At 53.7% G+C, this 26,266-nt stretch overlaps 6 protein-coding genes across 6 annotated transcripts; 1 reads left to right on the top strand and 5 right to left on the bottom strand.

Annotated features, from left to right (window-relative positions):
* Positions 1-2,514: 2,514 nt before the first annotated feature.
* TRIREDRAFT_56396 (uncharacterized protein) lies at positions 2,515-4,155 on the bottom strand (the record flags this gene model as incomplete). Its single annotated transcript, XM_006962735.1, has 1 exon — positions 2,515-4,155. A coding segment is annotated over one exon (1,641 nt), but the record flags the coding sequence as incomplete, so codon positions are not given.
* A 1,682-nt stretch (positions 4,156-5,837) lies between these two features.
* Positions 5,838-6,482, bottom strand: TRIREDRAFT_104585 (uncharacterized protein; the record flags this gene model as incomplete). The annotated part of the gene is made up of 1 exon (XM_006962734.1): positions 5,838-6,482. One exon carries the CDS (start codon positions 6,480-6,482, stop codon positions 5,838-5,840), a length of 645 nt encoding a protein of 214 aa, XP_006962796.1.
* A 1,316-nt stretch (positions 6,483-7,798) lies between these two features.
* On the bottom strand, positions 7,799-8,634 carry TRIREDRAFT_104584 (uncharacterized protein; the record flags this gene model as incomplete). Its single annotated transcript, XM_006962733.1, has 3 exons — positions 7,799-7,942; positions 8,027-8,361; positions 8,478-8,634. The coding sequence occupies 3 exons, from the start codon at positions 8,632-8,634 to the stop codon at positions 7,799-7,801; spliced, it is 636 nt and encodes a 211-aa protein (XP_006962795.1).
* A 2,248-nt stretch (positions 8,635-10,882) lies between these two features.
* Positions 10,883-12,255, bottom strand: chit18-11 (glycoside hydrolase family 18; the record flags this gene model as incomplete). Its single annotated transcript, XM_006962732.1, has 4 exons — positions 10,883-11,416; positions 11,515-11,741; positions 11,813-12,099; positions 12,173-12,255. The coding sequence occupies 4 exons, from the start codon at positions 12,253-12,255 to the stop codon at positions 10,883-10,885; spliced, it is 1,131 nt and encodes a 376-aa protein (XP_006962794.1).
* Positions 12,256-14,219: 1,964 nt separating this feature from the next.
* Positions 14,220-20,252, bottom strand: TRIREDRAFT_56853 (uncharacterized protein; the record flags this gene model as incomplete). The annotated part of the gene is made up of 3 exons (XM_006962731.1): positions 14,220-15,654; positions 16,131-16,272; positions 16,418-20,252. 3 exons carry the CDS (start codon positions 20,250-20,252, stop codon positions 14,220-14,222), a joined length of 5,412 nt encoding a protein of 1,803 aa, XP_006962793.1.
* A 2,522-nt stretch (positions 20,253-22,774) lies between these two features.
* TRIREDRAFT_120516 (uncharacterized protein) lies at positions 22,775-25,370 on the top strand (the record flags this gene model as incomplete). The annotated part of the gene is made up of 1 exon (XM_006962965.1): positions 22,775-25,370. Exon 1 carries the CDS (start codon positions 23,157-23,159, stop codon positions 25,368-25,370), a length of 2,214 nt encoding a protein of 737 aa, XP_006963027.1. The 5' UTR covers positions 22,775-23,156.
* Between the last annotated feature and the right edge of the window lie 896 nt (positions 25,371-26,266).

The following is a 26,266-nucleotide window of genomic DNA, read 5'->3' as shown; positions in this document are numbered from 1 at the left end:
TTTGCTACCGTGTCCCCTTTCTTTCTGCTCCTTCTAAGACCTTCCTGCGTCATCCCAAAAAAGTCATTCCTGCTCCATATTTCGTATTTAGTCTAGTAGTAGTTACCACACTTTTTTTTCCCTCTCCAAAATCGGGGCCTTTGGGTGTCAAAACCGTTGGTTGCCAGCTCGGCCCATCTCTGCCTCTTTTCCCTTGAGATGCAGAATCTCATGCTCCAATGCGTTGTCAACTCGCCCCACCGCCACCTTTTTCGTCTTCACCCGCGTTTCCACGATGGGAACTCGTAATTCCTTGTTGCTCGCACCAATGCTTGGTCCAGACGTAGTACTAGCTGTAGGTATCTTTGTCCCGATGGCTTCTTCAACCGCACCATCTTCCTCCTCCTCCTCCTCCTCCTCCAGCTTGGGCTCCACCGCCATCCAAGAGACTAGCCAGCCGACCGGAGGCTCCAGAACCGGCCCCAATTCCACACGATCCTCTATATCCGTCCATCTGATAAGATTGGTCGTAGGTACTAGTATCTTAGGATGCGTCTTCTACACGACATCTGGCATCATAGCGGCCGAATAAAGCCTCACTCGGACGTATGTATAGTAGATCCGCAGAGCCGTTAAAATGGCTCGTTGCACACACACACACATCTCGATCCTTTTGTGGCCAAGACAAGGCAGGCTCCAGTGCTCATGATGCAAAGGCTGGCTTGGCTGGCTGAAGATGACCGGCGCCGTACTCATTTGCTCTCATTGTCAGCTCGGTACTCCCAGTTGCATCCATTGGCCGTGAGCTCGGGGCGTGCACGGCTAGTATCTATCTGTAGGTACCTATGATCAGGAACGATGAAGTTGAGCGTGTGCTTTTCATCTCACAAATGTCAGTACCGTGTCCAACGTTGCGCACGGAACGGCACTACCTCTACCTACTAATGCTCGCTCTCGGCCTGTAGGGATATTAACTGCTGAATTTGCCCAGAATCCACCCGCTCGCATCATCATACATGTACTACTCACGAGTCTAGATTGACAGCTGAGACGGTTCCAGTGCAGTCGAACCAGCATAAAAAAGAGACAAAAGAGACATCCAAGACACTGTCTTACTGCCACTACCTGATTTGGCATGTCTCTGTTTCGCATGCCGCTCGGATTCCGGCCGCCGGCCCCACTTCCGGTACGGCGCCAGGTTCGGATGAACCAGAAAAAAAATGAGACACCAAGATTCACAAGCCAATTTGCTTTAGATGTACAAGAGGTACCAGCACAGAGTACTGTACCCGCGACCAACATGCGTCGTTTGCGCCTGACAGACGCTGTCAGTGACAGCTACTAGTACTCGTACCATCTACACTCCAGGAGATGAGATAGGTACCTACCTTATCAGGCATATTACTTCCCATCGGGTCTCGAGGTGCGTGCATGAAACATTGCAATAAACAAGAAAGAGCAAAATACGAATACGACCTTAGTCAGGTACCAACCACGTGTTTGTGCCAGCCAGCCACCCACTCATCCACCCTAAGCAAACATAGCTAACCCCCGATACGAATACGCCCCTAAGATCAAAAAAGATTGCGGTAATTACACCAAGTGTTCCCAACAACTAGGTACCTACCTTAGTAGCTCTCAACCCACAACACCAACTGATCTCTTCATGCCATTGGCCAGCAAGGAAGCCCATGGCAGATCGATCTGGTCACGTCTGTTGTTGTTTATCGCGTACTCGGATTGCTGCTGACCCGATGCTTATCGAGACTGTGATGAATCGCCATCTGTCTTGATATCGAGATTGTCGCCGAGCTCTGCCAATGTCATCATCTCGGACTCTTGCCATCTACAAGGTCAACAAACGTCGGCAATTGTATCTTCAGAAGCGCCGACCAAGCATCGAATCCCACCCTTGCATTTGCCTCAAGTCTCGACGTGACGAAGAAAATGCACATGGTTTGATGCCAGCATGATATGAGAGCAAGCATCCAAGACTGACAAGCTGTCTATCGCATTCAGTCGTGTCAAGGTTAACAGTCTCGTCACCCGCATGGTATATGTATAGGACAGGACCAATTCGATATACATTGGCCCGTCAAAGATAGGCCAGAGTCTGTTGTCTATTTCAGGTTCTTATTCTCATCCAATATTCTATATGATATCCAAGTCATACTGTCCTTTCACCCCCCCAAATTCCCAGAAACGCCGTGTTATGCGATCCCACGTCTGACCATGCTAATGTACAAGACTTTCTCACACCCGCTCATACTCTGAATCCGACGCCGTGTTCTTCTTGTCGTCCTTGGTCGCCTCCGCCTTGACCTCGTCCCCCTTGCCAGCATCGCCCTCTCCTGCCGATGGAGAGTCCTTGGCTGTGTCATTGGCGCTCTTGGCTCCAGCATTCTCCTTGTCGTCTGAGCCTTCAGTCTTTGCCTTGGCGTCCTCGCCCTCCTTCTTCTTCTTCTCCTCTTCCTCGGCCTTCCTCTTTTTCTCTTCCTCCTCTTGCTCCTTGCGTCGCTTCTCAGCCTCCTGCACCTCTTTCTCCTTCTTGTCCTTGCGAGTCTGAATCACCCAAGCTTCCGCAGCGGCAATGACGTCTTCAGGTGAGCGCTTGTGCCTGAGCAGCAGCCCCTGGATCTCGGCGGGGCTGAACTCGAACTCGGGGATCTTGGCCGAGAACTCCAGGGACAGGGCCTCGATGCGCTGAGAAATCTCAGCGTGCTGCTTGGCCCACCGTTCCTTTGCGGCTTCATCAGGCTCGACACGCTTCGACGCAGCGGCACCCTTCTTGGACTTGGGCTTGAGGGCGACCTCGTCTGACGTGATCTCACTCTCAAAGGGAGCATAGATGGCTCGGAAGATGGCCTGCGTCATGGTCCTGTCGGCAAGGCTGAAGGGAACCATCATGTCCACGCGACCGGGTCGGATCAGCGCCTTGTCCAGCTTCTCAATGTGGTTGGTTGTCATGATAAGAAGGCGGCCTTCCTGTGAGGCAACTCCGTCGAGAATGTTGAGAAGACCAGAAAGCGAGAGGCGACCGCCAGCTCCTGGAGTCTGACCGGGCGGCGCATTTGGTGAGGAGGGAATGGGGGGTGGGCTGGGGGTGGCAGCAGCATCCGGCTCTTCTCGGGTGTGCGTCAGACCGGCAGTGTCAATGTCTTCGAGGAGGACAAGGCAGCGAGTAGGCAGGTTGCTGAAGAGAGAAGTGAGACCCTCCTCGGTGGCATTGATGGAGCTCAGGCTGACGATGTAAATCTTCATCCGGAAGTATCCCGCCAGAGCCAGGCTGAGCGAGCTCTTTCCCGTGCCAGGGGGTCCGTAGAGGAGGTAGCCGCGTCGGTACGGGATGCCACGGTTCGCATACCACCGGCGAGTGGCAGGGTTGAGGTAGTCGGCAGCATCGTCGATCAAGTCCTGCTTCATCTTCTCGCTCAGGATCACGGTGGAAAAGGGCCGGTTGGGACGGGACATGCTGCGCTGCCAGTAGGGCTCTCCGCCGTAGCTGCCGCTGGCACTGCGATAGATGAGGGTCTTGCGCTCATCTTTCTTGAGGTACAGCTGACGAGCCTCCACGATGAGGTCCTTGAGAAGACTGGGGTTACGTCCAAAGCATGAGACGGAGAGCTCCTCCCGCTCGCTGGCGGATTGGAAGTTGAGCTGCTGGTTGTTCTGGATGCGCTCAAACAGCATAGGCCAGCCCTTGTACCAGAACAAATGAGACCCGAAGGAAGGGGTGTAGTGAAGAGTCTGTTTCGGCCCCAGCATGTCGACGGCGGCATCCTCCTCGCCATCCTCATCATCGCTGTCGTCCTGTCCGGCTCCCCAGATGTAGCTGTTGCGAGAATACAGGTCGGTGTTGACCAGGAAGCGGCGTGAGTTTTGCGAAAACGCCTGGCGGGAAATCCAGAGCATCAGCATATTGTAAGTCTCATCATCGGTGCGAACCCTGAAGGACGACATGAGATAGGCGTCGATCCAGGACCATGCCGAGTTGCTAATGTAACCCCAGGCAAAGTTGAGGCCGAAGAGGGCGACGAGGAGCGGGATGTAGAAGTTGAGGTCGATGCCCAGGTAGGTTTGCAGGGCAGTGGTGAGCATGGAGAAGCCCGGGAAAAAGTAGTTGAGGAGGGCGAACTGAGGGTTGGGGACCACCCCATCCGCAAACTGAGACGACATGTTGATGAGGGGATCCATGCTGGGCTGAGTACGGCAAATGATTCTGCGTGAAGCTTGCTTCTTCTGAATAGTTGCCCAACGACTGAACCCAACCAGGCCGGTAAGCCTTCTGCCCAAGCTCAATCGCCCTCTGCCCGGGTGTACAGTAGCAGAAGAGGGCAGATAGGTCAGCGAGGGCAAGTTGAAAAAAATGCGACAATCTGTCTTACCAGTCCACCAGGAGGAGATGATGGAAAGGAAGAGATGGGCTGTTGGATGTGAATTGTGTGTCGTCGAAATGGCAAAGATGCAGACACCCTTTTATACATGTAAGAGACCAATCAACCCTTCTGACCAACAAACAAAGGGAAAAAAAAATCAATTAAAAAAGAGGTGCAATTTTCAACATGTGGTGCTGCGGCCTAGAGGCTAGCGGAACCCCTGGTTGGCCAGCCCGAGGCTGTGGAGAGGCGGATTGGCAGATCGCGGCTTGGTGACTCTCGCCGAGGTGGGACTGGCCGCTGGCTGCCTGTTTGCCTGTGTGCCGGAGCCGCCAATTGAAGCCGTCAGATCAGAGGCCGTGATGCTGCAGATTCTTGGAGGTTTCCCTAATGCAGGCCTTTGGGGAGGGGGGAAAGGACAAGGCAGGGCGGTGGTCAGCCGATGGAACTGCAGTTGGCGTTTGAACGAACTGCGGACGAACAGACGGCAGTGGGTGAAGCAACCCGTCCGCGAAGCCCAAGAAACTCACAGTCTCTTCTCCTTCTCCTTGTCGGTGTGTCTAGCTAGGCCTCTTCTCACCAGCGATATGCAGTGCTTCGCCGGTGCACTCCCGATGACCTCAACCGCACCCGCAATCGTGAGCGATCTGTGAATCGGATGCCGCATCGACAGGGGAAGACGCCCGAATCGTCCGACTGAGTCACCCGGAGCCCGACATGCTTGTAAAGGAACAGGAACCATGGGTGTTGATGCTCCAATCAACCGCCAGCTAAGCCTCGATTCGCCGTGTGCCTCGCAAGGCTGCCTGAGTCCTCCATCATCGATCGTCGAGCATCACATGAAAGAGTAATCCCGAACTGACAGGGTCCAGATAATAAGCGCGAAGCCATGTCTAGCCAAGCGTAAGCCAATGCGCCAAACAGCACAGATCAGATGCAGCGGCTTCGGGGACTTGGGGACAAGTCAAAGAGGTGGAAGAAACCAAAAAGGTGGAGGAGAGGCAGCCGCCTGTAGGTGTCGATGCACAGCCACTTGCTCGTATTACCGGTGAGCTAACTGTGGCTAGGGAGTATCGTCACTTACAGCGGCCAACCCGGGAGGGCATCGATTTTCTGACACCTTGACAGTGACGCAACCCGTGATGAGTGAACAGAAGGTCAATGATCCTTCATGATGGCCAAAGCAGCTTGTTTATTATCGTTTGGCACGTACAGTTGCATCTTGGCGAGCTACCAGAGCCCAAGGCAAGCAAGTCTTGCAAGTTAACAAATTCACGCTTCACATTATTCGTATACGACAGGCATCTGCCTCCTTCGAGTCCTCATCAGGAACCACCATCTCCACCTCTCTTCTCAATGTGCCGGAGGACATCTCCCCTCTTGCTGATCCTGACTGCATCCGTAATTCTCATTTGAAACAATTACATCATTGCAGAAAATCAACTAACAAAGACTAAACAAACAGGGGCAGAAAGGCATCAATCAACAAGTCTGCTTCCTCCCAAACGACGGCATAGAACTCCCCCCAGGCAAAGCCACCACCGGCGGAATGCCAAACGGAAAGCCAACAGGCTTCGGCTGCCCATACACCGGAGCACCCCCAGTCTGAGGAGGCACGATACCCGCTGTCGACCCCCCCATCCACGGCGGTCCTCGAGACGACGAAATCTCAGGGGGAACGTGGTTGACCTCGGGCACCGCCGCTGCCTGGGACGAAGCCGCAGACCGACTCCTCTGCTGCGTCCTCTCCCTCGAGGTCCTGCTCCGGCCGCGCTTCTTCTGCCGCCTGTCCTCGGGCACGACGACCCAGAACAGCTGCGTGTCGCGGCCGAAAAAGTCCCAGCGGGGGACATCACCACCGCCACTACCACTACCACTGTCCTGTCCGTCCTTATTCTTCTTCTCTAGCCTCGTCATCTTCTTGACTGTCGTCGGCAGCGAAGCTCCCGCGGCATAGGCGACGAACCTCAGAGACAGCCCCTTGTCCCGGGGGAGGGGCAAGTACTCGGACCTCCAACTGCTGCTCTTGGAGCTTCGATGGGACCCTCCCGCGGTAGAGGGCAGTTGTCCGCTGGTCGACGAGGATGAGGCGGACGTGGATGAAGGGGAGCGTAACGAGGAAGGCATGTTGGCGAAGGAGGGGGGGCCGCAGGGCCAGTTCAAACGAAATTCGTTGGCGGTAGGTTTTGAAAGCTCCTTGTTTCCGTGATGAGCGTGAGCTTTCTATTGTCGCCATGGCATAACAAGCAATATGACCAGTTGATGGACTTACGAAGCAGGACATGAAACCTGACTCTATACAGCTTGTCACCCCCCACACAAGAATCTCTGGGCGAAAGGAAGAAAGAGCTGGAACCTATGGGCCCTTTATCAGCCCCATGTAGCTGTCGCACGGCTGTCTGTCCACCTGCATGTCCGTCTCCCATGCTGCTCGTTTGCCGCCAGCTGTGAATGCGTGATGCCGTGATTCTTCAAGCGAATAGCCGCAGAGAACACTCCGTACGAGCCCGGCAACCTGCTCTGACGCGCCTTCATCCTGCGTCATTGCAGCGTACAAACACACACACACAAGTAAGCTTAAAAAGGCCGACCGGCCAGTTCCATGGTAGCCAGATGGGGCTCATAAGACGTTGTGTGATGTGGTGTGCAAAGTGAAGACATAATCACAGCTAGATACCATGTAGTCTAGATCCTCCTCGCGATCATCAACGACAGCATGCACGTCTCCCATCTCGCTCGTGGGACCTACTCACAACAGCCAATAAATCGTCAACGCACTGCATATCTCGTTGGCTTGCACATCTGCAGGATTTGCTGCATACGGATACCGGTACCGATGGAGGGGGGGAAGAAATACCTGGGCTGCAGATGTGTGACGGAAGGCCAGCTTGGAATGGGACACTGCATGTGAATGCCGATGATGGCTGCAGATGGGCGGCACAGGCAGCCGAGACAAACAGCTGGCCTGCTTCTCTGGTTCGTTCGTTCGGTCTTGTTCCCTCTGGTGATGTGAGATATACAAGGAGGGGGGCCACGATGTGAAGAGGTCGGGATGCAGATACCCGGGTGAGACTGAGCTTGGATACAAGGGGGTATATCAGGATGTTGTGCGAAGTAGCAAATGTCGTCATCCATTCATTTGATCCGTCGTTGTAGTAGTGATAGTAGTAGTAGTAGTAGTAGTAGTAGTAGTATATACAATCAGAAGAAAAAGTCGGTAAATCCAGCGACCCGGTGGCTTTTTAGTATACAAGTAGTTCAGACATCCTCTTGGTGTCATCCTCTGTTGGTGCCATCCCTCATAGAAGGTCTGATGTGTGTTGCTCTGGGGTATCGTATCATCATCCCTTGTTTTTGTGGGAGTTTTCTCTGTTTGCTCCCATCTCTTTACTCCTTCAGTCGATTTCTTCATCTTTTTGCGCTCTCAGCCATAACGAGACAGTTTATAGATCGTCGATGAAGACGCCCTTGGAAATGGTAATGGTGCCAATGTCGGCAAAGCCAATATCGGACGAGTTGAAGCAGTTGGTGCCGTTGACCTCGGGAATCCGCTTGTCACCCGGCTCGACAAAGGTAATGTCGACGCACTGATCAGACTGTTAGCTTTCCATACTAATTCGTCCCATTCCATCCATCGATTAAATCAGTTTGAGAAAGCAAAAAAAACGTACCGAGAACAGGGCAGCCCCGTGCTGCGCATTCATGAGCACCTGAATCGTCGCATTGACGCCCGCCTTGATGCCGATATCCGCCGGGTTCGGAATCTGCACCTTGTCCAGGCAGACGGTGCCGGGAAAGGGATTGTTGCTGGGCCCGACGATGGAAAAGGGCGGCACGATCTGGTGCTTCATCTCGAGCGGTCCGCCGTCGGGGCCGTCGGTGCCGAGGCCCAGGTTGACCTGCAGCGTGGCCGTCGCGTGGCCGACGAACCAGCCGGGCTGGAACGAGATGGGGCCGCCGGTCGTGGGCCAATATGTGCGGTTTGTGGTGAGGGGGATGCCGCCGCCTGGCGTTGTTGGGAAGAAGGGACCATGTTAGCAGCTGTTTTCGTATGTTTTATTCTATCTTTGCATCGTGGAGGTGAGGCCATCTTGTTTTGTTTGGAACGGCGGGTCTGCTTACAGGGATACATCCACTGCATGCCGTAGGGGAACGTCTCGTTTGTGATGAGGTTGTCGCCTCGCCAGCCGGGGTAGACGATGACGGTATGCGCCCACGAGAGCAGCGGGAGGGCGAGCAGGCAGGAGATTGCCGCAAGGAAGCCTCTTGCAGCAGACATGATTTTCTTTATGATAGTTCGAACCCGGTTGAAGTCGATGTCTGATAGAGTCAGGACTGTGTATAAGGTCCCGTATGGACGCTATGTAGGTACCGTCGAATGCAGAAGATGCTGTTGGTCGCGTCGGTTCGGAAGATTTTAGTGTTGCAATCGATGTAACGGCGTTTCGTCAGAGGTCGGCGGCAGGCTTCTTTTTACAGGCGGGCGCCCTCAGGTGATATCATGACGCGGAAGATAAAGGAGAAAAAGCAAGCGAGCAAGACGAGGGATGTGGATGGATTGGTGTGGTTTGTAGAAGAGGAGAGAGGAAGAGGGTGAGGACGGGAGACGGGAAGAGAGATGGATGACATGGAGAGATTAAGATCTCACATGGATGATGGACAAGCGCCTACTGAGGCACGTTAGGATTAATGTATGTAAACTCGGCTCGCCCATTAGTAAGGGTCTGCACTAAGGTAATAACAGATTGAACCTCCACGTACGTACGTAACCCAGCAAAGATCCTTCAACTCCATGCAACTACATCTTTACTTACAGCCGCCTGAGCCAAGAAAACCGCCCATTCGCCCGTTCGCCCAATCTATCTACAGGTTGACCAGGTCTAATACTAGTACATAGTACCAGCAGCTCCTCCAGAGCATGCTTTAGACGGCCCAATCGCAGGACGGGCTCCAGCGCTGTGGATTCCTCTTCAGCAGGGCGACCAGGATCCGGCCTCGACGCAGGCGCTTAAGTGGCCTTGGGAGCGATGCGACGCGAGCCTACTATTAATAGGAACCCAGATGCATTAGCTCCGGACGCGGCAGAAAGGGATCCCTGCATTTTTTGCCTCTTAAAGCGGAATCATGGGTATGGTCTTGGGTCTTGTTCACTTGTACTTGTATGCAGCACTGATTGCAATTGTAAGAAGGACTCTTGTCTTGGCTCTTCCGTCTGCTAGTTCCAAGACCATCAGAAACAACTCTCGTCAAGATATATTACAACTCTTCCAGGACTGATGGGTCCTTTTCTCTTCTAGTCATGACGGATAATACACCTTCTTAGGCTTACAGTCTCGCTCTATCATACTACTACCTAGTAATAGCCAAAATATGCCTGCTCATGACCACGGCATCATAAACAAGCGTCCAGACGGGCATCAAAAAAGGACAAAGCGCTAACTCGGCCAACTGCCCCCCCGCCAAGGTACTGCCGACTTTTAGTCCCGGCGCCAAGCAGCCGGCTGGCCAGGTACAAGTTACGCCGAGATGGCTTCAGTCCCTGGTAGCAAAAAGTGTCCAAACTTCCATTGCAGCCAGTGTCGAAAAGGGAATCACTGCAGGTGCTTTTCCCAGCTCTGTGCTCACATTGAGTACCTACTTACAAGGAATATCGTAGAGATATGACCTGGGCACTCGTATGCTCTCATTTACGGGTACAAGAGAATCAAGCTGTACACTGATTGTGTGATACTATAACCTCCCTAGTCAGATATTGCAGAGCTCATCACATGAGACCATGATCAACATACCTACATGTACACAGCATCAACTCCGGAGAAAGATGCAGCATCAAGCCGAAGCGCCTGGGCCCATAGTAGATACCCATGTCAACACTCTCCAACCTCCAAGGTAACAGCAACAGCCTGCATCTTCTCCTCTCCATGTCCATCAGATGTCGACTTGCCAAGAGTCATGGATGGCACATGGCCCCTCTGGTGCTCCCCACCAATTCATTCACATGCAGCTTCACCACCACCATCCATAAGGTATACATAGTACTCGCTATCCTTGTATAGGTTGCTGCATGCCACTCTCTCTCTCTTCCCCTCATATCCATCTCTCCCGAGCACCGGAGATGAAGCCGTCTCTAAATATAGCACTGGACGAACCCTCCAAGTACTCGTAATGGTCGCTGGCGCCTCTCGGCTGCAACTACGACAGACGTAGCCGAGTCCTAAACTACGCAGTGGATTGCCTAGAACAACACCTGATATGGCTCTTATCATGCAGATTGTTGAACTGATTTTATTCTTCCACTTTATGTGTGTGTGTGTGTGTGTGTCGGTTCATCTCCGAGGGCGCCTGTGTTGGTGATGGGAATCACGCAGACTCCTCTCGACAACCACACCAAAACATCAGCATCAACACTCTTCTCCGGCATAGAAATTCGTCGGCTAATCATCATGATACTACTAGTAAACGCAACTCGCATCCTCATCATCACCACTCCTATCCATCACACACCCATCACCCCCTCCAGGTCCACTTCAGTCGTCCTGCTTCTGCTCCATCCCCCTGACTCCCGCCTGCAGAGCCTTGAACCGGCTCCAGTCGTAGCTGTCCTGCGCCAGAGACCACGCAAAGACGCCGCCCAGCTTCTTGGGCACCACAATCTCCGAGAACTTGCGGGCAACCAAGTCGGCCGTGTCCCAGGTCCAGTACACCTCCTCGGCGGCATCCCACCACCACTGCCCTCCCTCTTCCTCGTCCGCGATGCCATTGGCCACGGCGTGCTCGAGCTTGCCGGCGTAGGTTGACGCCTCAAAAGTGATGGCCCCAGACACGAGCGGGTCGCTGCCGTCGGGGTTCTCGAGCAGGGCGGTTGGGCAGCCGGTGGGAGTCGTGCACTGGTAGCCAGCCTCGGTGCTGAACCACTTGGCGTAAAAGGCAAAGCCGAGGTTGATCTTGTCGGGCGACAGGCCGCGCTCAAGGTACGTGTTGACGGAGTTGAGAGAGCCGTTGACGCTCGTGTGATGCGTGGTTTCGTTCATGCGGCGGTTCATGAGGTCGTAGGTCATGATCTGTGGCAGTCCAGTGCATGTGGTCAGTAATTCCAGATTCGTTTGATACACGCCTGATGGAAAGGACAAGGATAGCCACGAGCCAATGCTCAACTCACATTGACATAGTTGACGATGCCATTAATCTTGGCCACGTTCTCGGCCGTAAAGGCCATCATGTCCTCAACCCTGGCAGGCACAGCAATCGACAGCTCAATGTTCTCGGGAAGAGCCTTCCTGACCGCCTCGAGAAACAGCGGGTAGGCTTCAATCTCCCAGGCCTTTTCCGAGTTGGGGACCACCTTGTAGTCCTCGCCATTGCCGCCGGGATACTCCCAGTCAATATCTTTTTCCCAAGAAAGTCAGCAACAACTCAAGTTCAAGGCACATGTTACGCTGCACGACCAACAGACTTACCAACACAATCGTAGCCCAGGTTCTTGATGGTATCAGCCACGTTCTTGGCATATAGCTGCCGCGTCTCGTCGGTCTTTGCAGCAGCATCGAACCCGGCCGACTGCCCCCAGCCGCCGACGGCCAGACAGAGCTTGGTGCCGGTGTCGAAGAGGCTGCGGACCTGGTCCGGCGCCATGAAGGGGCTGTACCAAGTGCCCGAGTTGAAGATGACGGAGTCGGCAAACGCCGTCGTGACGTGCGTGACGCCCGCCGTCACCGAGTGGTCAGGCAAGCTGTCCTTGTGCCATCTGGAAAGGGTGATGCTTAGCTCGAGTAACAGCGTCCATTCGAGGGGGAGGGGGGAGATAAAAGGCGACTCACTGGTCGAAATACATGACGAAGCGAGGCTTTGCCAGAGCGCCCGTGGCCGCAATGGCCGCCGCCGCAAGATATGTGATCTGCATCTCGAGGCTGAGCTTGAGCTTGAAGTTGGAAAATAAGATGTTGTTGTTGTTGCTGTTGCTGTTGTTGGAAAAGTTGAAGATGAAATGCTGGTGATGTTGACGAAGCTGCACTTTTCGTAATGACACTCAAGATATACGTGGGTAAGTAGGAGTACTCTTTCAGTCTTCTTCGTTGCACCTACCAAAAAGGTGAATGCAATAACCCTGCTCAAATCACGGAAGTTGCTCGAATCTTGTGCATCGCCTCCCCCCCCCTTTTTATGCTCGAGTGCCTCGCGGCAAACTTCCCTCGACAGCCGGCCTCATGGGGATTCTTTCTCCATCATCATCCGCCTTCGATCCATTTCAGAGCCTATCAAACCCCAATCATCATTGTTTGTGCCCTTCGGTCACGGATCTTTTTTTTTCTTTGTGCCACGGACGGCCAAACAGGACGGATGTAAGCGAGAGCTTCCATGCAAGAGTCAGACGCTCGAATGTTTGCACCCGTCGCTACAGGTCGTCGCCTCTTTACTGCGAGACAGATCTCACAATACTGGACACGTGTTTCCTGCCATTTGCCAATATCTTCCAGTGACCGAGGCTCGTGGACAAGCTTCAATACCGTGTCGTGGAGAGTGATGAAGTTGGCCTTGGTCGTCCCAGCGCCAATTGAGAATGCCCCGTGACAGATAACCTTGTTTTCTTCAGAAATTTTTTCAAAGAAATGCCAGCATAAAGAGTCGCTCACCATCAGCAATGGCGAGTTTCCTGAAACTACCCATAAGGTATCCTTGGTTCAGGGGTTTTTCAGAAACTACCTACTTCTCTCAATACCCCTTTCCCGCCTACAAATGATTCTCAGGCAGGTACAGGTTAGCTTGAATCAATCTCTCCTTTACAGATTTTTAACACAAGTCACATCCATCAAGCTCGATCAAAGAAAACGCCCTGAAAAAGTCTGTATTTCGACATAGAAAAATGGTTACTGAAGCAGGCACCTAATAATGTTCATCGATCCTCCTAGCGATCCTCCGCCGTGACGCAGACGCGGGAGCTGTGGACAATCATGTCCATGCCTCGAGCTTGAGCCAAAGCGTGCCACTTGGTGTCCATGTCGTCTTCCATATATATATATATATATATATAAAAGTGCTACCTGAAGGGCCTTTAACAGACGTTCCAGATTGCGGAAAGAAGAGTGACATACCTCTAGACAAATGCCCGCTTATGGTTGTAGGGCGATCTGTAAGTCATTAGATAGTACAAGTACACGCCTCACACAACCTAGACGCCTCAGACAAACATAATATACGACAACAGACAAAACCACTTGGCAACAAGGAAGAACTAGCAAAAAAGCAAAAAGAGAAAAACATACAACAGCCGGTGTTCGCCAGTGGTCACCCACCTGACTACTAATCTGCCGGTTAGTGGCTTGTCTATGGGGGAGCAGACGGGACCCCGAATTCTCCACTACCTATGGTCGTATGTGATGGTTTGGCGATGCTATTCCGCTCATCAACTCGGTAATGCGAACAGGTGTAAACACAGTCGAGGGGCGTAGATTTACAGTATAATGACACAACTTGCCTTCATCTATCACCACGATCAGCTGGCCAAACAGCCGTATTAGCCAACAGGGAGAAATGAAAGCCTCAACAAGTGTCATGGCGATGAGCAGATTGCGGGAATCGTCTGTCAGCTTCTGCGTGTCCTTGAACATATCCTCCAAACCTCAACCTTTTGCGTACCGAATATAGTCACATGTAAGCAAGCACTGAGCGTCGTCAGATCTGCTGCGTCTGATCTCGGTCCTAACAACAAAGTAGGTGTGCAACTTCATTACATCAAACTGTGATCTCAAAGTCAATGTAGTCAACAGAAAGGTACAGGCGTACATGAAATCAACTGCAACAATAAGAAACAAGGGAAAAGGGAAAAGAAGGGGGATCAAGAGCAAAGATACCGGCATCGAACCCTCCTCACAGGCCCAATCCATTCATGCCTCTCGCCAGATTCTCAATTTCTGTCGCATGTCTCGTCCCCGCTACCGCCCGATGGTTCTGCCCCCCTATCCTGGCTCCGCACTCGGGACATCTCGCTTCCTGCATGGGCATTCCGCATTCGCCAATGGTAAACGGATGGTTGTTCTCGCAGGTGTACCAGTGCCCGGTGCCCGAGAACTCACTCGTCATTGCGCTGTACACTGCTCGCATTTCCTCCGCCGTGACTCGGCGGTATATGCCGCCGTTGATCAGCATCTCAACGTTGTCAATCTCTCCCTGAAACGAGGCCGTTGAAGGATACTGGGACAATATAGTCCGAGCTTGCTGGATATGGCTCAGCGCCTCTTCTCTCAGACTGTCCGGTGTTTGCTCCTTCTTGGCGCCCTTATTGGCAGACCACATACTGGCGGATTCGTCAAACGACAAGCACAATCCGCAGAGCTGCGCGGCGAAAATGTGGCCCTGTACTTCTTCCCTCACGTACTTGCGCAGGCGAGACTGTTCAATGAGTCTAACACAGTCAGACCAGTGGGCTGACAAGTCCAGCTTGACTTCCGTCTCCGCCTGCGCCAGGCCTCCCCGCGTCATCCAGCGATGAAAGTCGAAGAGGATCGCAATCTCGCATTTGAGCAGCAGAGCGTCTGCAAGAAGCGACCCCTTGACCTGAACGACGGACTCGTCGTACCGAAATTCCTCTCGGCTTGCCTTGTTTTCGCGGTTGGCAAACTGCACGAGGTCTGCCACCCGCTGGAATGGCTGCTCTTCCAGCCGAACATTATTGGCGTGCCTCCCAATCTGCCTCCAAAGCTCGATGATGGAGTCATACCTCTCCTTTCCCACCATTCTCTGCAGCTCTCGAAGCTGCTTCAGCCTCTGGGCTGAGCCGATGAACTGACCCTTTTTAAGGCTCGAGGGGCCTGTATTGTCCTGGCCCGCGTGTCCAGCGGTTCCCTGCGCAAGCTTCTCCTCTTCCTTGATCAGCCGATTTGCTAGGGAGAGGTACTGCTCATGCGACCAGGCCAGGAACTTCTTGGTTGATTCGTCTAGTATGGCTCGCCGCACGATTCGGCCATACCTGGCAATGTTTCGAAGAGAGCCCCGGCAGGTTGCGCAGACTGGGATGCCAGACTTGTCCAGCGAGAAAGGCTCGGAAGTTTTGCTAAGCCGCGTTGGATGGCCTTCCTCATCCATGTCATAGTATGCACTCATGCCCATCTGGCCATCCATTGACGACGTGGTCAGGAAATGTCCACAATCTGGGAAAATGCAAGGCTCCTCGTCTAGATTTATCTCATGATACTCTTTCATCTCGAGGAAGTCAACACATATGGATCTCACAGATTCACTTGCGCACTGCTGGCAGAAAGCCTTATCAGGACATGCTTCTCCGCAGAGCGAAGGACCTACACAACTTGTTAGTTTTTGATGGCACAGAACGGAACAAAGTAGGTACCTGTTCAGAAGGGGAGACTCACACTGATGACCACAGTCCAGCACTTTGTCGCACCGCCTGGAACACGGTATCCAATCGCATGGCGCAGCGCATGGCATCGTGCACCTTGTATGGGGGCAGCTCGAATGGCAAGTATTCTCTGCACAGGGGGCACAGGGCTCGTGGCACGCCTTTGGGCATCTCGAATGTCCACAGCGCACTTCACAGGGCGCTTTACAAGGGGGGCATTTGACATCGCCGTGGCAGACTTCGGAACAGCTGTGCTGACATGTCGAATAGCCCCGGCCGCATCTCTGTTTGCAGATGCCGTGATTCTGCTGCGTGACCTTGCCTCTCTCTCGCTGATTGCATTTGAAACAAGGACTCCTGCACGTGTGGCCACACTTTCGGTTGTGGCCACACACGGCAGTGCACTGGTACGCCTCGGTGGTCACGTCTTCGTGGCATTGCACCTCGACCTCATGACTGCAGCCTGGCACCGTGCGTCTGACGGGGACCTTGCAGCGAACAGCAGCGGGATCTTGATTCTCCCAGCACTTGGGCGAAGGCAGCCGGTGGCCGCACGGGAGCGCGAGGCTGGTCTGCTTCAGCTCAACAGTGCACCGGATTGGACACGGCTGACCGCATCGCCGAGGACAGGCGTGATCGCAGCCCTTCCGGGGCCTGGGGCAGGGCTCAAGGCACTCAACGACGTTATGCAACACGTCGGAGTGGCATCGACCGGTGCAAGAATGGCCGCAATGAAGTCTCTTGTCACATGGCAGGTTGCATCCGCTCTCGGGAGAGAACTGCAGGAAATGGTCAGGCTTTGAGACCCGGATGGGCGTGTTTGGATGCCGGCTGCATTGAAGCTCCAGGTGTGTGCCGAGGCGGCCGCTTGCCGTCAGCATATCAATGACTTGCTCCCACATGGGAACATTGTAGTATGTGCTTGAGTTTCCGATGATGTACATGCCGTGCTTCGCCCGCGATAATAGAACATTGATCCGGTTAGACGTGCTGAGAAAGCCACATTTCTTTTGCAAGTTACTCCGGACAAGGGAGATGATGATGACCTTGGCTTCCTCGCCCTGGAAGTTGTCAACGGTTGCGGCCCTGACACTCTTGAGAAGCGTTGTCTTGCCGGACTGTTTCCACTTCGCCGTCATCGGGGCCTCTCCGTCTCTGTCTTCAAAATCTTCCAGCTCAGCAAGATCGCGATCGTTGAGGCAGATCTCGAACATGGATTGCATTCGACGCCGCAGCTTGTGTAGTTGTCCTAGGTATGGTGTAATGACGGCAATGTCGTCTTGGGAGTATTCTCCCTGCTTGACGAGATGGGATATGAGAGACACGGTCATCTCGACTTCGAAATCATTCGAGTGGGAGGTGTTCAAGGGGTCGTGACTTGCCGCACCGGCTTCCAGATGCTCATGGTGAAGCCAAAAGAGTCGGTCCTTCATTCCGGCTACCTTTGGATAATTCATCACGTTCTCGCCATCTTGCAAGGATGGATACAGCGTTGACCGAATGAGCTCAGAGATCGATGGGTGCATTCTTCTCTGGGTTTCCAACGTGCTGAATGGAAGCCGCAAGTCTGTCAGGTGTGGCGGCTCGACGAGCCTTTCGAACAAGGACGTGTCGAGGGAATATTGTCTGCCCCGGGGATTTGTGCTCTGAAGCTCGTAGTTCTGTATCTGCGGGCGCAGCTGAAGATGGTCACCGATCAAGATGGCATGTTCGATCGACGGCAGCAGTGCCGTCAGGATGTGCGCCTCCAATACCTCTCCAGCTTCCTCGCACAGCATGACCTTGCATCGTAGTTTTCGGAGAAGATCCAAGTTCTTGGCCAGGCCTGTTGTTGTCACTCCAATGATATCCGCCTGGTTCAGGCAGCGTAAATCCACATCGCTGCGCACACGACCACGCCGCTCCATCAGCTCGGCGTACTCACTCTGAAGGCTGGTAATGGTCCGGAGGATGGGAGCCACGATGCTCTCCAGCCAGTCTCGATGTAATGCTTGGCGCTCGGCGTGGTTCATGACGGATAGTCTCGTCTGCCTTAGGACTCCGAGATCTCGACAGTGAGTGTTGTCACGCGAGCCACCCGTAAGCCACCGCCGCAAGGCCACGTCAGGTCGGTTGCCAACCGTCTGCCACCCGTCTTCTTCCACGCCAAACAGCGCGTCATGATGCCTGGGAAAGTGGTGCGCGAGAAACGTCTTGATGGACTGTAGCGAGTCCGATGCCGAGAGCCTTTGAAGCGAGTCCTTCATGCTGTTTCGGAGTTCATTCAATTCCTGCTGTATGTCCCAGAGGCTGCCCTTTTCCGATCGCGTGCGGTCGCTATTTTGGGATACCATCCGTAGGTTGAGGGCTTGAAGCCTCTCTGACTTTGATCGGGAGCCAATGCGTATAATCTTTTTGATTCCATCATCAAGAAGGTGTTCAAGAAGCTGATCCAGCGCATGATTCGTGTAGCAGACGCACAATATCGGCCCAATACTGGCAATCCTCTTGTTTGCCAATAAGACTTTGATAATCTTTTCGCCGCTATAGCTCTTGCCGGTACCGGGCGGACCTTGAATGAGCGACAGCTCCCGCGACAGGGTATTCAAGAGGGCAGAAGACTGGGTACGGTCGAGGGTGGTCCGCGACTCAATCAGTCTTGGATTCAGGGGCCGCTGCGGCGAAACAAGCAACTCGGCCTGATCGTTCGTTATACACCTGATGTCAAAGGCAAAGCCAGCCTTTCTCGCGTACAAAGGGGGCTGCAGGTCGACTTCGGTAGTAGTCACGTTTGTAGGAGCCAAGAGATCAACAAATGGCATCTTAGGCCTCTGAGACATTTCCTTGAGAGCATCAAGGGTATGCTTGAAAGACGCCAGAAGAATGCCAGGGAATTCGACGAGATATCGATGGTGTGATGATTTTATGCCCGTGTACCAGTCAAGAGCTTGGGCAACGTCATCTGGGTTTGCATCGATGAGCTGCAAATTGACGTGCAAGTAGCTCTCATTATCTGAAAGAGTCAACGGCTCGCGTTTCTCTGGGGTCTCTAGATCCTCATCCGCTGGCTTCTTCTCAAAGCGGTCCTTTTTGTCGTCCTTGTTCCTCATTGTGGACTCGGACACGATACAAAACATGACGGACTCAGTTCCATCCAAGACGCATACGAGTGCGCCGGCTTGGAGCCGCTTTGATTTCTCCCACCAGTCCCTTCTCTGTCGAGCGCTGAGCGCCCGCACTGCAGGAGGCTGCGCACAACGGACGATTAGATCCAGACCAGTGTTCGTGTCGAACTGAAGGTCAATGAGAGCGGCAGAGCCGTATGTATACGTTCGCAAGTTGTTGGAGTTCGCATGGTGGCTGACACCGGCGGTGGCACCGCGAATTTGGGTAAAAGCATCGCGGACTGCATCTCGGAGCTGCCCAACCGTGTCTTCTCGTATGAGACGGAACTCCCTGTCAAGACGCCCACGAATGCCAGGGATATGCCACTGGGAGCAGTCATTGGTTGGTAGATACTCCTCTCGCGGCGACATGATTTCCTCGTACGTTGGCAGTATCTTGATGTGGGCGATGTTTGCGTGATCGTTGTTGTGCCTTGGCCCTCCCCGAGACAAGCGGCCAGGAAGATCTCGGGTCAGCATAAAGGTCTCTCGCGTCACAGAAGCTTGAGGTCGCGTCGCCAGATCCGGAAGCTCATCTCCAATCTGCAGACGCTGACGGATGTAATGAAGATGCTTCTTTGCTTGTAGGCGATGGACCATTTCGTCCGGCTCCTCTGACTTATCCAGGGGACTGGCTAAGCTGTCGGCAAATGTCGAGAAGGCCTCGTTGATGATGTTTGTAGTGTTACAGTCCAGCATCTTGGCCAACACTGCAAGAGACAGCTCGACAGCCTCTATGAGTGATCCCTGTGTCGAGGTGGGTGGCCATTGTTGGAAAAGCGAGACAACATAGTGGAACAGCTTGTTCATCCTAGCACCTCCCACTCCGACGAGGTAGTTGAATATGGCTGCGACTTCTTGCTCCAAGACGGCAGAGTCAACCACACGAGGATGGGTCACAAGCTGGAACAGTGGCTTGATCTCCGTTTCCCAGAGACGGTTGCCTGTGATGGATATATTGTCCATTGGGATGTGCCGGTCGATGACGTCCTTGATGAATGATAGACCGGCTTCTGTGACGAGGAGCCTGATCGTCTCCTGAGCGCCGCCAACGTCTCCATCCATAAGCTCCACGGCCAACTTGAGAAACTGGCTGACTATAGCCTGTGAAGGTCGGGCCGTATCTTGTCCGCTCTTGAGCATTCGCTTCCATGTTGATAGCTTGCCCTCTGATGAGCGATCGTGTCTGTTACCAGGCAGGCTTGAAGGGGCGCCGGGATGCCTCCCATAGGGCTGCCGGGCCGGCAGTGTGCTGCTGCTCACATTGTGCGAGAATTTGCACCGCGCTCCAAATTTGCAGCTATTGTCCCGTAGAAAGAAAAAGCATGGCTTGAGAGAGCCTTCCGACGGTGTGGAGGGAGGAGTCGGGTAGGTGAAGCTGGACCACCGAGGACATATAAGCATAAGAAGCAAGGCAGGGACGAACTGAAGAGCACTTACTGGTTTCTCGACATCCTCGCGGCGTAAGAGCAGTCAAAATTTTGGGTTGTTGCCGATATTCCTGGGTTGAAGAAGGCTTCGTCGTTGTTTGCGAGTGCAGAGAGTGAGGAGCAGGAGGCGTGGGCAGCACCGGGCTGTAGAAGAGAGAGGATGGAGGAGCAGCCTGAGAAGTGAGGGGAAGGTGAAGTGAACCAATGATGATGATGAAGACGAGACGAGGAGGGCAGAGGATCGAAGCCCAATCGGCCAGTCAGTTATCAAGAGGCAGGCAGACGGGCAGAAGTGCGCCACATGCAGTTGGCAGCCTGTAGGTGCATGTTTTGATGTGGGAGGCCTACAAAGTGAATGCAGCTGCTTGCATCACCGCCGGCCTCCCGCATCTGCGCAGAAAGCTGTCCATCTAGCAGCCAAATTGGAACATGGATGAATCACCCCAATGCGTTGTTACTTGAGCCAGCGGCCGTTGAGGATGGAGGTGGAAGATGACGGAATGCAGTCCGGAACTTCCACTCTGTTGTTACCTTACCTCATCCGCCAGATATGATTGATACCTGGGTAGGTACTCGAAACGCAGAGGCCTGGCTTGATGTCTTACTGCACATCAACCGTCTCGCCTTTAACGACCTCAGTAAAGCAGCTGGACATTAGGCAGCTTGTAGTAACGAGCATTCAGAAACGGAATCGTCCCGTTTGGCAAAAATGGTGAGGGTTTATTGACTTGAGATACATGCCTTTGCCGGAGAGGTCGATACAGGTCGCGAAGTATTGGCCTCATCTCTTGATATCGGGATGCCACAACACTCTGGAGTGCAGAGAAAAAGGGCATAAAAATGCATGCAAGCCCAAGATTATGCATTGCTGTCAAAGATTGAACATGACAGGCTGATGAGGTGCCGAGCCTCGTTGCCTTCTTCACCACACCGTCCGGTATCATGCGCTCTCTGCCTAGGTACTACTGGGCCATGGGGAGGGGTTTCCCAACGAATAGTGGATAGCTGATGATCTGAGGATCTATCTCCATGGAATCAGTGCCTTGATAGGAGTGGTTACATGTAGTTGGAGACTTATACGCCATCAGTTCCAGCCCTTTGATATCAGATGCATCAATCGCCAAGCAAATCAAGCATATTGTGTGTATTCTGTACGAACCTCGAAAGACGCCAAGGCCCTCGAACAGTTGGCTCCCGCAATACCGCTCTTTGTAGCTCCATCGCTATCTGTCAGGTAACGAAAGTTTCAGTCTGCCGTCCCGCCGTACAGGCACTGGGAGGATTCTGCCCTCGACAAGATCCGGGGAGCAGTCGTGAACAATCTCGTCAGCACCGGTCGCAACAAGCTATCTAGTTGACGCCATTTAGGTACCTATCAGATGGCTTGTGCTATGAAGCATTAGGAATAGAAATCCCCCAAAGAATGGCAGCACAGTCATTTCCAGGGTGTGTGCTCCACGATAAGCAAGGGAACATGGTGAGGTTTGGCCTCTGGCACAACACCAATGATGGGTGTCACCCACAGTCCACCGCATTTCGGTCGATTCTCTCGAGAGATACGGGCAGATCGGTATGGGTTCGAGGCTGGAGAGCAACGCCCTCCCTTGGCATCGTGTCCGGGACAGCGGCAACCGGCTCTCGGCAGCCGTCCCCAGTCATGCAGCTTAAGTATCGACCCCAATCTTCACATCTTGCTCGCTTGCCTCCAGCAGGTTTGTCTCCTCGCTAATGAATCCGACGATGCCTGCCGAAGAGGCTTCTGGCGTGGTCGCTAGTTGTACCGCTACCTCGTATAAGTCAAGAAGTACTTCAAGATACGCGCATCAAGAGACGAACAAAGTTCAACCTTCTCAGCCATCTTGCCTCACGTGATGTTTCGAGCTTGTCTGACATGTGATGAGACGCAAAAACGACCCCGAAAAAACACCACCGCATCACTTCATAAACGTCAAAAAGATCTTGAAGAAAACAAGGACCATGTCTCTCGTCTAAGCCTCAGGGGCCAATGCACGCAAGCCTCCCGCTGTTAGTGCTGGTGTTGTTCTGTGCCTGTGCTGAAGCTTGCCCCGTTGAGCTTGTACATGTACGAGTGCGGCTTAGATCCGCCGCTGACCACGCTAAAGCATGCTTGCCAATGACACGGCGCCGGTTCCTCTTTTTCTGGGCCCGCTAGTCCTGTCCAGGCTAAAATCGCCCCTCTCGCCCACGAGATGCGAAACTTACCGTGTCACCGAACTGCCGTTGCAGCAGGATTTTCGCTCTTTGGCGCCCGGAGTCAGAATGTTAGCGCTGCATGGGCGCTGCATTCCAGTGGGCGCTCAGGGCGCCAGGCCCCCATGCCCAGCCGCTCCGGCGTTGATGGCTCTGGCTCTGGCTCTGGCCTGATCTTTACCCGACCTGCGCTGGAACTCGATCCAGTTCTGTTTCGAATCTCGCGATCCAGCCCTCTCTGACCTGGCTTGATGCCAATTGAGCGCTCGCCTTGTCCCGATTGCCATCGTCGACGGGCCAACACTTTCTTATACAGCACTTATTAATTCTACGAATATCTTACGAGAGCGCGAGTTTGATCTGTCGACTCGAACCACCCAGCGTCAACTACACGCAAAACACACACCAGCACCGCCCGGTTCTTGCATTGCCTCTGGCCAAGCGAATTTCATTTACATCTTCGTCTCGTCGTGTCGTTGTCGCCGTCTTCTCCCCTACAGGCCGTTCCAACGTTATACGCGCTCAATCCGGCGAGGACGCCGACAGGTGCCGTCTGCGGCCTCTCGGGGCCGCTACGCTTGATCTTCTCCTGGCCTCGCCCTGACCAGACCGTCGTCGCCGTCGCTGCGATACCATCCATCCGACACAGACCTTTGCCGCTGTCGCGATGGATCCCTTCAAGGGCAACCCTTCCGAGTTCAGCAGGAAGCCAGTCCAGGGACGGCCTCCGAGGCAATCTGTCGACGAAACCGAAGATCAATATTCCTACGATCTGGCCGCGGCCACCGTTGCTGACGGCTTCCGACCATCGGATTCACCACTGACCGATGCTTCATCGTCCTCTTCGACCCCGAATAATCCCACCGTCGCCTCACCCGACTCCTCACAGGCTCGATTGCTGACGCTCGAACCATCCAACCAAGAGCCTTCGACCTCTGCTGCTTCCAAGCCCCCTCCTGCCCGCCCCTCGAGCGCAATCAAACCACCACGACCTCACGACTCTCTCACGCTACGCAACGATGGCTCAAACTCCCTGCAAACCGGCCCCTCATTGTCGTCGTCCGCGGGCATGCCTCAAATACCACCCCAAGGCCCTTATCAAGGTCCTACCAGCGCCTCACATCCATATCAGATGTATCTGCAAAGGACATTAAGCGACGCCACGGCCTCCGCAGACCAACCTGCAAGCCGCAATTCGTACGACGGTCCCCGCGGTCCAGCTCATCCATATGCGCTCTATCCGCAGAACATTGTTACCACGGGCGACGAAACCCCTCACCAGATACCCGTCGGCTTTACGACATCCGGTCATGGCTACCAGAGACAGATTGGACCGGACGGGGAAGAAGCAGGCGCCCTGGTTGGACCCCTAGGACACACTGAAGAGTTGCCCCCATACACGAGATATCCCGAGCATGGAATGGTATCGAAAACGCCGGCAGCAGTTGCAACAGCGGCAGTAGCGGAGGATGGTAGGGCGGGGACTGAGAGTCCAACAACTGGGACGATTGCCGGCGCTGGGGGGATTGGAGTCGCGACACGGAATCCCGAGTTTTCTTCCACCGAGGAAGACCTTCAGCCTTCACAGTCCAGGCCTTCTACCCACAGTCGGCATGACATCAACACTGCCGCGCAGAGCTCGGCAGAAAAGGGCGCGACGACCAAGTGGCAGCAAGTTGCAAAAAGGAAGCTCTGGGGCATCGTGCCCTACTGGGCCATTTGTATGCTCTTTATCGGCGTCCTTCTGATTGGCATCATATTGGGTGCCGTCATAGGGAGTGTTTTGTCGCGGCATAAATCACGCCCGTCTGGGTATGCAACCTCCCCCTCCCTCCTTTACTCACTATTCTATCCCAATGCGAATGGCCATCTCGCTGACATTTCCAACAGCCCACCGCCTGGGAATTACCCGAGCCCTACTCCAACGCCAGCGCCAGACGTGGTTCCTCTAGCCAGCGTCCCTATCGCTCTGCCTCGGCTTCCTGTTGGCAACTATGCGATGCCGCCACTGACCACCAACCAGTCGCCCAACGCGTGCCTTAGCGACCACACCCAGCTTGCTGCTTGGAGCTGCAACTTACCTTCCAGCTACTATCAAGTCAATGTCGACGTGTCTTCTACGCAGAAGGACACGTCGTGCTATAACCTCAGTCTCAAGGCCATCAACTCTGTGGATGCCGAGTTTCTCTGGGGAACGCAACCTCCAAATGTCTATAGCAAGGCCATGATACTTGTCAACGACACCCAAGAACCCCGCCGTGGCCCCGCGTGGTGGCTACAGGTCACATACGACAAGGTCGTCGTTGTCGAAGAGGATGACTTTCCGGCAAAGGTCAAGCGCTGGAGCGATTTGGACCGCGCAACAATCGCCGACAGCGACCTGATACGGACCAAGAGCAGCACCAGCCTCGGAGCCAAGGACGGCGACAAGCCCTGGATATGCACATGGCCAGACACCACGCTCGAGGTGTTCATCTACCCCATCCAGAACAGCACCAGCCCACAGCCCTCACCGACCACGACAACAAGCTCTGCGCCCAACCCATACCCCACCGACGGCTTCCACCCTTATCCGAAGTCAATGAAGTTCGTTGAGCGCCGGGTCGTCGAGGACGCTCCCAAGGCATACTGCCGCCAGGTCCAGGTCTACAACCAGGGACGTAGCATGAAGAATTTGACAGACAGCCTGGGCAATCCCATCGTGGTCGACATTGAGGAGGACCTTGATCCTGATTCGGACTCGCAAAAGGCGGCCTATCCAGTGAAGCGGGACCGACGCTCGGTTCGCAGGCGCTGGAGCGAGTATGGGGTCACCCAACAGGCTATTGAACTGACGCCCTGCGGCTGCGTGTGGTGGTCTTCCGCCGCAGCCCATCCTTAGTAGGCGTCGTTCGATTTCTTTGCTCTCCTGTCTGTCTTTTTCATCTCCCTGGTTCCTTGCTTGGTTACTGGTTCGGGGGTTATCTTCATCATGGTTCTGGCGTGCATTCTGGCTTAAGCGGCGTTGTCTTTGTGGCCACTTTTCTCTTTCGCACTCGAAAGAACAGCGAATTGTGCTCTTTCATATCTGGCGGTTGTTTTACAAGGTTCTCATGGCGTTTGATTGGCGTTGGGGTCTTCAACTTGAATGAGGCCGCTGGCTAATTGTTGGTTTTTGTCTGCACTTATTTTCTGGCGGAGCAGCGTGTCAGTCCACCGTGAAGGCTGCTTGTTTTATGCGTGTATATAGAATTTCTGTTTGGTAGGGGGTCTTTGCGATTGACATGAAAAAATTCGCGGTGCATGGAGCCGGTTTCCAGGCCCAGTTGGAATGTACGAGACTGGGGACGAAGCGAATGAGAGCGACTGTTTGAATATGACCTTGTAATTGGCGTCTTCATATCCATACATGTGAAAACCGATGACTTTGTGATCTGATATGAGGATGACTGAAAAGATGTATTATATGAAATAGCACCCTTATGCTACAAGCTCTGCTCTACATGCCTCATTGGTTGCCGTCCTCCACTTCTTCACCGTCCCGATGATAAGGCTGCCAAAACATACAGTAGATAACATCGCAACCATGCATGATATGATGGATACATTAGCAGGGAGGTCCCCCTTAACTCACCATTCGCTTCCCAATAAACGCCAAGCTCCTTAGCCATGCTCCCAACTACAAAAAGAACACACACTCCTATCTACCCCTCAAACCAGACGGCAGGATATGAAAAGGGGGTAAATCACAGGAAAGAGACAAGCGACATGTCAGAACGAAGTCTGGCTCAGACATGC

This window comes from Trichoderma reesei (genome assembly GCF_000167675.1).
Source record: "Trichoderma reesei QM6a unplaced genomic scaffold TRIREscaffold_3, whole genome shotgun sequence".
In the NCBI taxonomy this organism is placed as follows: Eukaryota; Fungi; Ascomycota; class Sordariomycetes; order Hypocreales; family Hypocreaceae; genus Trichoderma; species Trichoderma reesei.
The sequence above is the reverse complement of the archived record's forward strand: the minus strand, read 5'-3'. Positions and strand labels throughout refer to the sequence as shown.